Source organism: Carassius carassius, chromosome 12 (genome assembly GCF_963082965.1).
Source record: "Carassius carassius chromosome 12, fCarCar2.1, whole genome shotgun sequence".
In the NCBI taxonomy this organism is placed as follows: domain Eukaryota; kingdom Metazoa; phylum Chordata; class Actinopteri; order Cypriniformes; family Cyprinidae; genus Carassius; species Carassius carassius.
The window spans coordinates 28756311-28770650 of NC_081766.1; the positions used below are offsets into that span (position 1 = coordinate 28756311).

Sequence of the window (14340 nt, forward strand, 5' to 3'; positions counted from 1 at the left end):
CAAAGCCTCTTCCTTAATACATAATCCCACCACATCTCCTTTATTGTACGAGGAACAGTTTGTCAGACAGCTGCTCTTCCCAAAAGATTCATTCAGATGACTTCACGGAAGGAAAAACAGTATGAAAAAGGATAAGCTGAAAAGCCTGTTCTTTCTGTAAAAGAAGATGCTGTCACTTTTGGTTTAGGACTGGAGGTGTCAGGGGATGCTACAGCGTAGCGTCTATTATAGAGGCGACTGGTGTCAAAAGACATCAGCCTCTTCCAGGCTGTGGTATTGCAATGCAGAGCTGAACAGATGCTTTCATGGGAAACTTTTTTACCACATGACTGAGGTCAGACCTCAAGTCTTCATGTCAAAAAATCACTGATCTGTCAGAATTTCTATGAAATATTTCTTGTAGTTGAGACCTATTTTCCTCTGGACAGCTGCTATTTATTCAGCAAAATATCATAAATATTATCCAGATCTTTTATGCTATTTAAAAATGGACAAATGTCTATAGATTTTAATAAAAAGAAAAAACTCATTATTACTCATTATAACACTTAATTATAATCATAATCAGTTTTAGAACAAAAATAAATAAATGAAGCCAACGGGAATAATTCTATTTCCGTTTTTAATCTTCCTAATAACTTATCCTAAGCTCTTGAATAAATAATAAAAAATTTTGTGATGTAAATTTTATCACTATCAATAGAAGCATCTTTTCAAGTTGTATTTAAGATATTTCAAATTTGCTAAATATATTACTGGCTATATTTCCAAGTAACAAGTCTCTAGTAACAACATATGAAAACAACATAGAATGTTGTACTGAAACTGAAATAGCAATTTTATTTACAACTTCAAAAAACAATTTTACAGTACATTTTGTGTGTCCAAACACTGTGATGTAAAGCTACATGTATTTCAGTGTGATTTTAGGCTTGTCTGTATTAAGTACGGCCACAAAAAGGGCTGCCAATTGATGAATCATTGCAAGTATGACTGTCTCCACTTTAAAAACATCTAAACAACTGTGTAGACAGCAGCACGTTCAATAGCAGTTTCATTTACATTTACATTTACATTTAATCATTTAGCAGACGCCTTTATCCAAAGCGACTTACAAATGAGAACAATAGAAGCAGTCAGGTCAACAAGAGAACAACAACAGTATACAAGTGCCATGACAAGTCTCAGTTAGTGTAGTATAGAACGCATAGCTGCTTTTTTTTTTTTTTGTTTTTTTTTTATAAATGAAAAGACAAGAAAAGGAAAAGGGCTAGTATTTGTTGGTTAAGTGCATGCGAAAAAAGATGAGTCTTTAGATGTTTCTTGGAAATGAGTAAAGACTCAGCTGTACGAATTGAGATTGGGAGGTCATTCCACCAGCTGGCCATAGTCCAGGTAAAGGTCCGTGAGAGTGATTTTGAACTTCTTTGGGATGGTACCACAAAGCGTCGTTCACTTGTAGAGCGCAAACTTCTGGAGGGCACATAACATTTAACCAGTGGGTTTAGGTATCTTGGTGCCGTGCCAGTGGTCGTCTTGTAGGCAAGCATCAGTACCTTGAATTTGATGCGAGCGGCTACTGATAGCCAGTGGAACCTGATGAGGAGAGGAGTGACATGAGCTTTTTTGGCTCATTGAAGACAACCCTCGCTGCTGCATTCTGGATCAATTGTAGAGGCTTGACAGTACATGCAGGAAGGCCCGCCAGGAGAGCATTACAATAGTCCAGTCTGGAGAGAACAAGAGCTTGGACAAGAAGTTGGGTGGCTTGCTTTGACAGGAAGGGTCTAATCTTCCTAATGTTGTATAAGGCAAACCTGCAGGAGCGTGTCATTGTAGCAATGTGGTCTGTGAAGCTTAACTGATGATCCATCACAACTCCTAGGTTTCTGGCTGTCCTCAAAGGAGTAATAGTTGATGAACCCAGCTGTATAGAGAAGTTGTGTTGAAGCAATGGGTTAGCTGGAATCACCAGGAGTTCTGTCTTCGTAAGGTTAAGCTGAAGGTGATGGTCATTCATCCAGCTAGAAATGTCACTCAGACAGGCTGAAATGCGAGCAGCTACTGTCGGGTCATCTGGCTGGAATGAAAAGTAGAGTTGGGTGTCATCAGCATAGCAGTGATAAGAAAAGCCATGCTTCTGAATGACAGATCCTAATAACGTCATGTAGATGGAGAAGAGAAGTGGTCCAAGTACTGAGCCTTGAGGAACCCCAGTAGCAAGGTGTTGTGACTTAGAAACATCACCCCTCCAAGACACACTGAAGGATCTGTCAGAGAGGTAGGACTTAACCCACAGGAGTGCAGTTCCAGAGATGCCCATCTTTCTGAGGGTGGACAGGAGAATCTACAGGGCTTCAGTAACCGAGAGCAGAGCAGTCTCAGTTGAGTGGCCACTTTTGAAGCCAGATTGGTTGCTGTCCAGGAGGTTGTTCTGTACAAGGAACATAGAAAGCTGGTTGAACACAGCTCGCTCAAGTGTCTTTGCAATGAATGGAAGAAGGGATACCGGTCTGTAGTTTTCAAGAAGCACTGGATTTAGAGATGGTTTCTTGAGCAGTGGGCTTACCTGAGCGTGCTTAAATGCTGAGGGAAATGTTCCAGAGTGAAGAGAGGAGTCGATAATGTGAGTAAGCGAAGGTATGACTGAAGAAGAGATCGCTTGAAGGAGGTGAGTGAGGATCGGATCAAGTGGACAAGTAGGAGGATGGATTGGACAGGAGAAGTTTGGAGACGTCCATCTCTGAGAATGGGGAGAAGGAGGAGAAAGAGTGTGCGTCGGTCATTGTGAAGTTGTCCTCAGTCTGCGGTGGGGAGAATTGGTCACTGATGGTTCTTGTCTTATTTGTGAAGAAAACTGCAAAGTCGTCCACTGTAAGAGTCGATGGAGGAGGTGGTGGCGGTGGATTAAGAAGAGAAGAGAAAGTCTTGAAGAGTGTCCGAGCATCACAACAGCTGTTAATTTTGTTGTGGTAGTAGGATGTTTTAGCCGTGAAGACATTTGCAGAGAAGGAAGAGAGGCGAGACTGATACACACTGAGGTCGGTAGAGTTTCTTGTTTTCTGCCATTTCCTCTCTGCAGCCCTGAGTTTAGAGCGATGTTCACGGAGAACCTCGGACAGCCAGGGGGCAGTTTCAATATCTATTCCTTTTCTTAGGAAACATGTACTTGTGCTACAGATAAATGACTAATGAACACATGGGAAATCTTTGTGACACAGAAACCTTTGTGATTGTTGCCTACGCTACTGAAAGGACTCCAGAGTTCCTTGTGCAATTACAGGTGCAGAACAATACAGAAGTCAGTGTACAGCAGCCCTTCATTTCAATGATGGACAGTAGTTTGGAGGACCAAGAGTGTCTTTATTTTCACACAAGGCTTTGCTGTAATTGCTGTATTTTTCCTCTTTGAATCACAAACATCATGCGTCTTTTCTTACAGCTTGATTATATCTTTTGCTTTTCTCTGTAGGACCCAGTGAGCTCGACCTCAGTCTGCTAGCAGACAGCAGCAGCCTGGCAGATGTTCCCACTAAATTTGACGAACAGGTATGAAAATGTTTACATTTTCTTTTCTAAATCCACACATTGGCCTTTGGTTGAGCACTTCTTTCTTTGCTTTTCTTTGTTGGCTGCACTTAAAAATTGTGTGACTGTTGTTAGTTGGCTGCACATTGGTGTACACAATTTTTTTTAGAAGAACTCCAAGACTATCTTTCAACATTTAATTTAACATGTTACTTTCTGTCTCTTTACAATTGATTGTGAACTTACTAGCCATTTCTGAGTTAAAATTGTTTCTACAACGCTTTTTTTCAATGTAGGATTTACAATTTTCACTCAACTTGAAATTGATAGTACATCTCACAAATAATTACAAAGATAAACACATTGAATTAAACGTGACGTAGAAAGACTAAAATCCTTTTTACAGTGTACTTCGAATTCTTAATACAGGAAAACAAAATGGTTTGATCGTATCTTGCATATATGTAAATCTGAAATCACAATATCACTCTAAAAAATGCTAGGTTGTTTCAACCCAACTTTTGGGTCAAATATTTGGGTCTAACCCAGCTGTTGGGTTAATTTTTTTAAATACAATTTTAACCCAAAAGTTTGGTTAGTCCAACAACCCATCATTTTTTAGAGTATAGCATCTAGAGGATCATTAGCATGTCAGAAAATGTCCCATCTGTCTTGTTCCATTATTTTATTATGTTATTTATTAAGTTTATTTATTAAGTTATTGGAATCTCAGATTAGGCTCAGATGAAACTGGTGAAGGGCTGCTATAGGCAGACTGAGTGAATGTGAGATGCTGTATTTAATGGAAATGCTTGCTGAGTGACAGTCCTGCATTAGCGGATGGTCATTATGAATGATTCTTTCTCCTGCATTAGCTTCTGTCTGGATGAAGCTTAAGCCAAAGTCCTTGACATTCATTATTAGTATTATATTTGAACTATTTTTGGAATAGTCTTTTAAAGAAAAGCCACAGAAGAATGCCCTGTATATTTGTTGGGTATTTCAAAAGCACAAACTCATTATTGTATTAATAACTGGTATATAGTCCCTGACCTTCAATATGGAAACGCAATCAATGTTTCTGAGTCATTGAGTGTGTATGATACAGATATAATAAGACAGCTCGATTGTTTCAGACCATCTTTTTTCTCAAGGTCAGGAAGAATGTGCTATATATTATTTACATAATCCCCACTCAGACACTCTAAAAAAGCTTGTAAAGAGATGTTATTTTAGTATTGCGTTATCTAATATAGAGCTCAATACATACATATTCTTTGATCTCATGTGATGTAATGCATGCAGAGTCTGGACTCCATTACAAATGAGTAAACATTTTTTTTAAATATAAACATAAAATATATTATTAATATAATCTCAGTGAAACTTGAAATAACACTGATAGACTCTAGTCAGCCTTAAATATATACAGTAACACTGGAAATGTGAAAGGGGGCAAAATCTACAAGTTTTGCAAATACAACACATATATGCATGTCAAGTTTAACAGCAAACTTATGAAATATATACCTATATAAACCTATGTAAAATACTCCCCATGAGTGTTTCTGGAAATATGGATTTTGGCTTAATTTTTACCTTGTAGAAAATAAACTCTTAAATGGATAATTCAGTCATCATTTAATAATTTTTACTGTCAATACAATTAAGGTCAAAGGTAACAAAAATGTTTGTTACCAACTCTTTTATAAATGCCTTTTGTGTGTGTGTGTGTGTGTGTGTGTGTGTGTGTGTGTGTGTGTGTGTGTGTGTGTGTGTGCGTGAGTGTTCTATATATAAATAATGTGTTCTATATATATATAAAAAAACAACAACAATAAATGGCTTTTTTCACTTATCTCAAGCTTGTACTGTATAATCATCACAAGCCTATTCTTTGATACGTGAAAAACTCTTCACATTGTCCTTGATAAATTTTAAACACACAAACTAAATATTTTAGGTGAACTAAATTTTACAGTTTGGATCTGTTATCATTGTTATTTTATACATGCTGATCATTGGTTTTTTACAATCTCTATATATATAGAAGATCATTACTCTACAGTCAGCTTTATAGATTCATGCACAGTTCAAAATAAGCTCAAAACTGTAAGGAACCATCAGTGCTCCTGTCATGGATTGTTTGGATTGCTTTTGCTCTATTTTTGGAAAAGTCTTGTTCTCTTCACATGCTTTTTCCTTTTCGCCTCATCCTCATCTCCAGCCACACATAATACAAACACACACACACACACACACTACATAGAGACTTGTTATCTTCTATTCAGAAGGTTCTCACTATTTTCCAACAGATACAGCAGGGTAACATGAAGGCAGCCAACAAATTAGACCCTCCCTGTTGCTACATGCCTGTTAAACTAAATCCCTGAATCTGTTGTTTCTCTGTGTATTTCCAAGGAGATGTTGTCATGCTTTCTCTATTATATTTGGTTAAAATCATGTCTGTCTGAGACAAAAGCAGTCGCTAAGGCTCCTTCGTGAAGGATGGTGTAAGGAGTGTTTATGGATGTGGATCAACCCACATTCCCACTGTGACCCTTTCATCTGTGTCCATCAGTGGTGCTGCTGACAGTGAGCTCTCCGTGCCGTCAGCATCACACAGGGAAAAACACTTCTGTAGATGAGAACAAATCTCTAAGCAGTCTTCAGCTCAGTGTGCGATGTGTTCAGAAGGATCTTGGCTCAGGCCATGCTGGCTTGGTTCTGTGCTGTGTTTGCCAACCACTTGCAATAAGACGTCCATCTACACTGCAGAAAGGCTTTAGTACAAGACAAAATATTTATGACCTCATTTTGTTCTATACCTTCATATTTTTAGCAACCCTTGACATTTTACTGACATATAAACAGTAATAAATTAAAGGAAAATAAAATGTCTTGCCTGTTGAGTTCTTGGGTCACCGTGTGCCCATTGATTCTACAAGTCTCTGGAACTCTGCTGGAATGGTTTTGATGATTAAGGTGGACTGCAGTATTGTGTTACACCATTAAAAAAAACTGCATACTTGGTTACTTTTTATGGAAAGTAGTGCCTTATGTTACTTTTGCATTGTTTTTGTCACATGGGCTGGTCTTGTTAATTTGCTTAAAAAAAAAAAAGTTACTTTTGGCAACTGTAAAGGTCCTTTTCACTTTAAAAAAAAGTAATCTGAATATGTAACTTGAATTCCTTGTAATGTGTTACACCCAACACTGGCAATGTCTAACACAATGACCCACTTAAGTAGCACTCAAATTAATGTTTATATGTAATTTCACAATCCCGTTGCCTTTTAAATAAGGTGAAAGTTCAGAATGTACTGACAGATATGTCATGTATTTAAATATATTTGTAATTACACATACTATAAATCTGATATCATTGCAATGTGCACATTTTAAAAGTTCAAGTGCTTAAGTGACCGTTTATTTCATTAATATGTTATTTTAAAGTACAGGTTTATAAAATGACTTGTAACATTTGAAGTACATTACAAGATGCACATTAAATACAAGCACTTCTTTTTCACAAAGGCACTTTCATCAGGATATAAATGTTTCACCATAGGATAAGAGTGATCAGTCAGAACAATTTAGTATTAATCTAAAGTGACTCTGCCCTCAAAGAAGGGAAACTATGTCAGCAAAAAGCCCCAAGAGCCACTGGATTTTCTTTTAATCTTCTCCCATCTGTTATAACAAGCGGTTATGCGTATTAACATATTAATGGTAGAGGTTTGTGTTATGGATGTTTGCACTATAATGTGCAGGCTACATTTGTTGTCATTTTGTAATGCTGTGTAACATGTTAGTTCCATTTTTTGGACATGTAGCCTGTTGGAACCATGTCTTTGGCCATGTAGCATGTAAGTTCCATGTTTTTGGACTTGTATTATGTTTTGACCATGTTTTTTGACATGTTTTTAGAGGCAGTACCATATTCAACATGGTAATATTATTACTGGACAGTCACAATGATAGTGTCATGTTTTTGGACATGCACTGTACAATTATAGTGACATTTTTCCCCCTGCACCTTAGTATTCTTTAAAAGTCCATTTGAGTACCATGAAAATTATATTCCAAAGTATTACAGTAATACAGTATTAATTTAGAAGCATACTATATTATTAGGCATATGGTATTTATTACCATCACTTTACCATAGTCCCCTCACAGTAGATTTTATATGGGTTTATTTTTGCTCATTTAAATTCATGATATATTTTTAAATGCAGTTACAGAAGGCAGTGTAGATGAGATGCAGCACAAGAGGACAAGCGACTCATCCAGCAGCTTGTGCTGTGTTATGAGACGGGGTGTCTGCTGAAATCATGCATACAGCACTTCCTGCAGCGCCCACGGCTCCTCCACACATAAAACAAGGCGAACATCCACAGCACATCAGACGACCTTCACTGCTGTTCAGTCTGCACAGCTAATGAAAGAGAGGCAGACTGATATTCATGAAAAAACATCCTCCATGGCCAGAGAAAGAGAAAAGTAATGGAGTAAGAGCAAAAACATATGATGGAAGGAATTACACTTAGTTCACTGCAAAATATTTATGAATGCAAATATTGACTCTTTGATCCTCTTTTGTAATTCACTTTGGTTAAGTGGTTAAAGTGTCTGGAATCTACGTATTGTTTTGGAAATGTCCATATGGTAATACATTTTTTGGTTACCATAGTAGTGCCATATATTTTCATATATCATAGTAATCCCATTTTTACCATAGTATACAGTATTATTTTCCATATAATATGGAATTAAGCTGGCAATAATGATGTGAAGAAGCATTTGTAGTAGAAATAGCCTTCTAGCCAATCAGCTTCATCGTGCATTCTAGTCACTGCCAGTGTAGCGGTTGAAAGGTAAATGGTAAACAGCAGTTAAAATCTGGCTTTATATGCTGCAATTAGGTAAAAAATAAATAAATAATAATTATTATTTTATATATACTAGTGGTGGGCATAGATAATTTTTTTTATCTAGATTAATCTCACTATAATCTTGGAATTAATCAAAGGCATTCAGAATATGTGTGCTACCCAAATAATATAATGACTAAAAGTAAGTCTTTTAGAACGGGTTTCTCAATACAGGTGGTGCATTAGACCAGGGGCTCATCCCCTGAAATGCATCACAAACTGCTTGAGAAAGCTGTAAACTAATTCCACATTGCACAAGGTGCAAACAACCTTACGCCTGTTTCACACAGACTCCGTATGCAGTGCGTATGCGTTTTGTATTTTTTTATGCACCCATGTTAATGGATTCCAGCATTGACAAGGTTGCGGTCCGTCAGTGCGTTCCAGGAGCGGTGCATCTGCAGCAGTGCAGTGATCATTTACATACCATTTACGTACCGAGTAGTGGACTGCAAACGCATCCTGTGTGAAAGCACAATAGCCGTGTTTCCACTGCCAGCCTTAAACCGTGCGTGCTAGTGCATGCCAGGGCCAGTCGCGTTTCCACTGTCACTTCCGGGGCTTGATCGTGCCCGTCAGGGCTTCCTCGGGGCCAACGGCCAGGGTTTTTTGGCCCGACAAAAACCTTGGGCCAAAGCGGGCCAGCTGGGGCTAGAGGAGGGGTTATGAACAAAGGCGGAGTTTCTCCGCGTCTGGAGTCTGGAGAGTTTAGGTGCACGTTGCCTATCATAAAAATATAATAATGTTTTTGTTCGGGAGTTTTTATAAAAATAAAGATATTATCATTCATTCTAAATGTGACGTATATAGGCTACTGTGGCTACAAATAAACAGAAACAGACTTGACAGAATAAGCAGGCTATTTTCATAAGCGTTAAAAATGAATAAATAAAATAGAAATAAGGGTATTTATGTGTGATAAATTTTGAGTCCTGATAAATTAATTCATTATGATCAATGTATCACTTATTCTATAGTAAAACATCAATGCTTTTGAATTTGAATATTTAACAAAGCATGCGAACAAACAGCTGCTTTTATCATGTTCGTGTGTGATCGCGCATGTTCCAGTGATTTATTTCTTATTAGTTTTTTGATAACTTCTCTTTGTTGGTAAAATGATAAGGTTCCATGACGTTGTTCGTGAGAGGCGTGTAAAGGGAGTGTTTAAGTAAATCGCAACGGAGCTTCAGGCTCGACTGTGGAAACCCTGCGCTATTCTGGTCTCGGTGCTACTGGCCCGAGGTTATTAGCCCCGCCCGGCCCGTTTTAAGCCCTGGCCCCGGCCCGACAGTGGAAATGCGGCTAATATGAGTATGAGTCCGTGCTGCTTCAGCACCACATACGTGACGCACTTGGACTGCATACGCACTGCAGACACAGTATGTGTGAAACAGGCGTGCGTCTTGCCGAGGTTTCCATTGGGAAGCTTCTTAAAAAAAAAAATCCCTGAAGCAAACCCGGCGGCTTCAGCTGCATCCATGTTAGCACGTCACGTTTGATGTGGTAATTTCACAGTAGGCATACACACAGGTTTAAAGACTCGTTCTCGCCCCCTACAGATTCGGCTAGGTATACATCCGCGCTAAAATATCAAGGTCAATGTCATCATAGCTCACCTAGTATAGACCCAGCTCTCAACCCAACTTTGAGATAAGATTAACGGCGATATTTTTTTTTATCGCCCGTTAATGCAGCACGTTAACGTCGATAACGGCCCACCACTAATATATATATTATGTTTATGATGGTTTCTGTAAAAAAAAAAAAAAATAAAAAACATTACAAAGCTCTCTTCTGAATTAATTTGCATCTAGGGGAATATTTAAGACTGGAGGGTCCAAATATAAAAAAATATAACAATCATTTAAAAAAAGATAGTGATCAAACACAAATGGTAATTCTCAGTGTCTATGGCTGGGCTCTGTGGCCTGAAAGGTTCTAGTTAGAGCTTGTTTGCAGGCTTGTGGGTCTGTGTATCGTTTCTCTCTCTCTTTCTGCCAGTGAGTCATAGGACCGGCTGTCCTACCCACATCACAAACACGCTCATCAGTGGCACCCTGCACTCCTCCCACACACACTCTCTTTTTCATCTCATCTTCTCTAACGCTAAAAAAGTGGCAAGTTACTGCCTAAGGTTTTTCTGTTAAACGGCCCAGAACTCTTTTAATCCCAGTAATCACGACACAAACAATCAAGTTCCCAGTTTTCTGCGGTGTGTTTATGTTCAAAAAAGGAACCTCCCAGCGGTGTGTTTATGTTCAAAAAAGGAACCTTCCAGCTTTTGTTTTAATTAGCTCAGTGAAGCTCATAAAATGACTGTCAAGAAGTGTCATATTTTCAACCTACAATCTAAAGAGATAAATACATTTGTTATATTTTTTAATTTTGAATCAAAAGCACGAGGCCTATTTTCAAGACTATTAAATTGTTTGCATTGTGACATTGCTTTCACAATAATCAAATGCTTTTAATGGTCCTTCAGTTCTCAGCAACCTAGTCCAAATTAATTATTTACTTAAATTCAGGAAAACATTATAATATTGGATTTAAATTATTTACATTCATTATGCACAATCATAAGTATACAACTTTGTAGTATTTGTTTACTTTGTGCTGAATTTATATATAAAAAAAAAATCAGCAAAAGATTGTTGAGCTTCACAAAATAGAAAAAAGCAAACTTTTAAAAATTCCCATTTTCACCATCAGGGCAATAATTTAGATGTTACAGTCACCTGGAGTTAGTTTGAGGATAGTTTGAGTGGTCAAAGACTCTCCGGGCATCACGGCTTAATGATCAGAAGACCTCCAAAAAATGTTTATATATATAACATGTCCAGGAGGGTTTCAAGAAATAAAATCCTTTGCTCTCAACCCAAAACGGACTCTACTGGAACTTCAAATGGGACTGGCTTCTATGGTCAGATGAAACTAAATTTAAAAAGCACAAATAGTATAGGTTTAAAGGGATCCACAGGAATAAGAAGTACCCCATGTCCATGGTTAAATATACTGCCAGATCTTTGAATGATGTCGGCCTATTTTTCTGTTGGATATCTTGTTCAGATCAGAAGTTGCAAAAAGTATTGGAGAAAAACATTTGTTTCGAGATTATAGAAGAGCAAAGTATACATATTGAGATGTTTTGTGAATTCAACCACTTTTGAATAATAAATTCCATCTAAATTGAATATTTCAATTCAAAATACGCATTCTCGGGTCAGGTGATATGTGTAAACTCATTGAGGGTCAGATGTGCTGTTCCAGTGCTGGTTTGGATGTCATGTTATTCAGAGAATCTCTGGATGGGATTTAATCATAAAATCATTGTCTTGTGTTAATGTACAGATCTGTGAGCTTTTTAAAAGGAAATTTAATTCCTTTTCTTATGTGTCTTGTTCTCTATGGCAGACCAATGAAGAGGTGGCTGGAAATGCAGAGGCGACTGGAGAAAGTGAGTGCAGTATCTCTTAAGTGATCTTTGTGTACTGTGCTTGTGTGTAGGCTTATTTGTTGTAATGCTGTTGAAGGAAAAACAAATACACTCTTAAAAATAAAGTTGCGTCAAAAGGTTCCGCAAGCGATGCCATAGAAGAACCATTTTTGGTTCCACAAAGAACCCTTCAGTCAAAGGTTCTTTAAAGAACCATCTCTCTCTTAACTTTTTGTAATCTTAAGAACCTTTTTTCGCCACAAAGAACCTTTTGTGAATCGGAAAGGTTCTTCAGATGTTAAAGGTTCCTTATGGAACCATTTAGACAAAAAGGTTCTTCTATGGCATTGTGAAGCACCTTTATTTTTAAGAGTGTATATGCTTATTGATGTAGTTCTGAAAAAAATGTGAAATACACAATTAATAATATATAAATAGTCTCACCAGACTTAAAATCTTGGTCTGGGGGTCTTGTTTGATGTTGCTAAATATTTTAGTCATGAAACATCATCTCATTTTTTCCTATTATTATATTATATTATATTATATTATATTATATTATATTATATTATATTATATTATATTATATTATATTATATTATATTATATTATATTATATTATATTATATTATATTATCATAAAGAATAGAACTGTTCTGCGTGAGATTTCTTTTTAATGATTTTTTTTTTATATAATTTTTTGGTAAGTAACTCAGGACTGTAAAAAAGAAATTCTCAAGTAACCTCAAATGTGCATTATTTAGTTGCATCAAGGGTCAAATTAAATATAAATAGTACATTAAAATTACACACTTGTGCACTGTACAGATCTGGTATGAATAATGTTTCTGCTTAGGTGGCTGAAATGTCCGCACAATAGAGAAAATTTTTGCTCAACAAAAAAGAGAATTAGAGGGAACATTGCATATTAGTAACTGAAAATCACCTTTGAAATTAAATCTTAATGTTGAGTTGTGGAATTTGAGTTGTAAATTCAGATCTCAGCATTGAGGTGGCAAAATTAAGGCTGAACAATGTTACACTGAGTTTGAATTTGCCACTAAAAACTTGAATTTCAAAATGTAGGTTCGTTTGCGCATAATTTTTAAAAAAATTTAAGAAAATTACTTTAGTAATAGAAAATTACACCAAATCCTCCTGTCAAGACCATGAACTTAATTACTTTTTTTTTTTTATCGAAACTGGGTATAACCATTCTGATGCATAACCACTGACACTGACAATTTCTCTTGGCACTGATAAAAAAAATAATAAAGATTGTATTTTACTATAATGTATTTGTTATTGGTATCCCTGCATTTAATTTTTTATTTACATTTTTGTCATTAATTACTACCATTAATTGTACTGCATGTCATTACAAAGCTATATTTTAACATGCTAAAATTGATTATCTGATCGTAATTTATTTTTCAATATGCCACCAGGTTTTCCTGTGGAGACCAAGAAATCAAAGGTCATCTTTGTGATTGGTATGTCAACTGACAATACTGCATTACACACTTTATACAATAATTTCATCACACATTGTTTTCATTATAGACAAACACTCAAAGCAATATTTTATTGTGTCTACATTTGCCCCAGAAGAACAGGTCAGGAGCAATGTTGTGATGCATAGTACATACATCACAGCTTATTTAAAATATATCAGACACAATAACACGCACTACCAAGTTTCTTTTGCAGCACAAACACACAAGCAGAATAATGAACTGTGAAACTGGGGGCAGGTGAAAACTTCTGAAGTTTTCTAGTAAGATTTGTAATTAAAACAGTTGGCAGTCTTTATCTGAAAATTACTCATTTTCTGGAAAATGGAAAGCAGGCAGTCAAGATGGTACTTTCTGTGCCAGGGGCTTTCCTCCCCTCATGTTTGTTCAAAAGTTCTAGCCAAATGGGATGTAGTGAGCTGAACTAAATGCCAAACTTTACATCTCACTTTGGTAGAAAGAGGAGTGAAGAAATCGATTAGGCGGTCCTTTGAAACGGACCTGGTGAAACGGTCTATGGTCCTGTCCTCTGTCGCATCAGCGGTGTGGAACAGCAGTTAGGCTTGTAATGTTGGTTTAGATATGATATACAGATCTGAGATTGATAGCTTGAGTGAATTACACTCTCGAATGCACTTGACCACCCTAACTGACACGTTAAAAACTTGTTGAAAGATTTATCAACACTGTATCTGCACGTCGTACCTGTCCAGAAAAAGAATTCGATTAGACTTAATAGCCAGACTCAGGACACCTTTAAAAGCATCTTTCACTTTTTTTACCCTGACATCTAGAATAGAATAGAGAGATTCAGAGTAGCTTGACACGGTAAAAGCACAATTTTCTGTTTTTTGAGCTCACAGGTGTATAAATAAACGTGTCCAAAATGGAGGCGCATGAAGAATAGGATAAATTCAAGCCTGAT

At 36.8% G+C, this 14340-nt stretch overlaps 1 protein-coding gene across 2 annotated transcripts in view; it reads left to right on the plus strand.

Annotated features, from left to right (window-relative positions):
- The window catches only part of LOC132155174 (adenylate kinase isoenzyme 5-like), a 127270-nt gene that overhangs the window by 94152 nt on the left and 18778 nt on the right, over nt 1–14340 (plus strand). For both annotated transcript variants that reach the window (XM_059564030.1, XM_059564031.1), the window contains exons 8-10: nt 3473–3549; nt 11880–11922; nt 13350–13394. In XM_059564030.1, coding sequence (XP_059420013.1) covers nt 3473–3549; nt 11880–11922; nt 13350–13394 — 165 coding nt within the window. The remainder of the gene's footprint in view (nt 1–3472; nt 3550–11879; nt 11923–13349; nt 13395–14340) is intronic.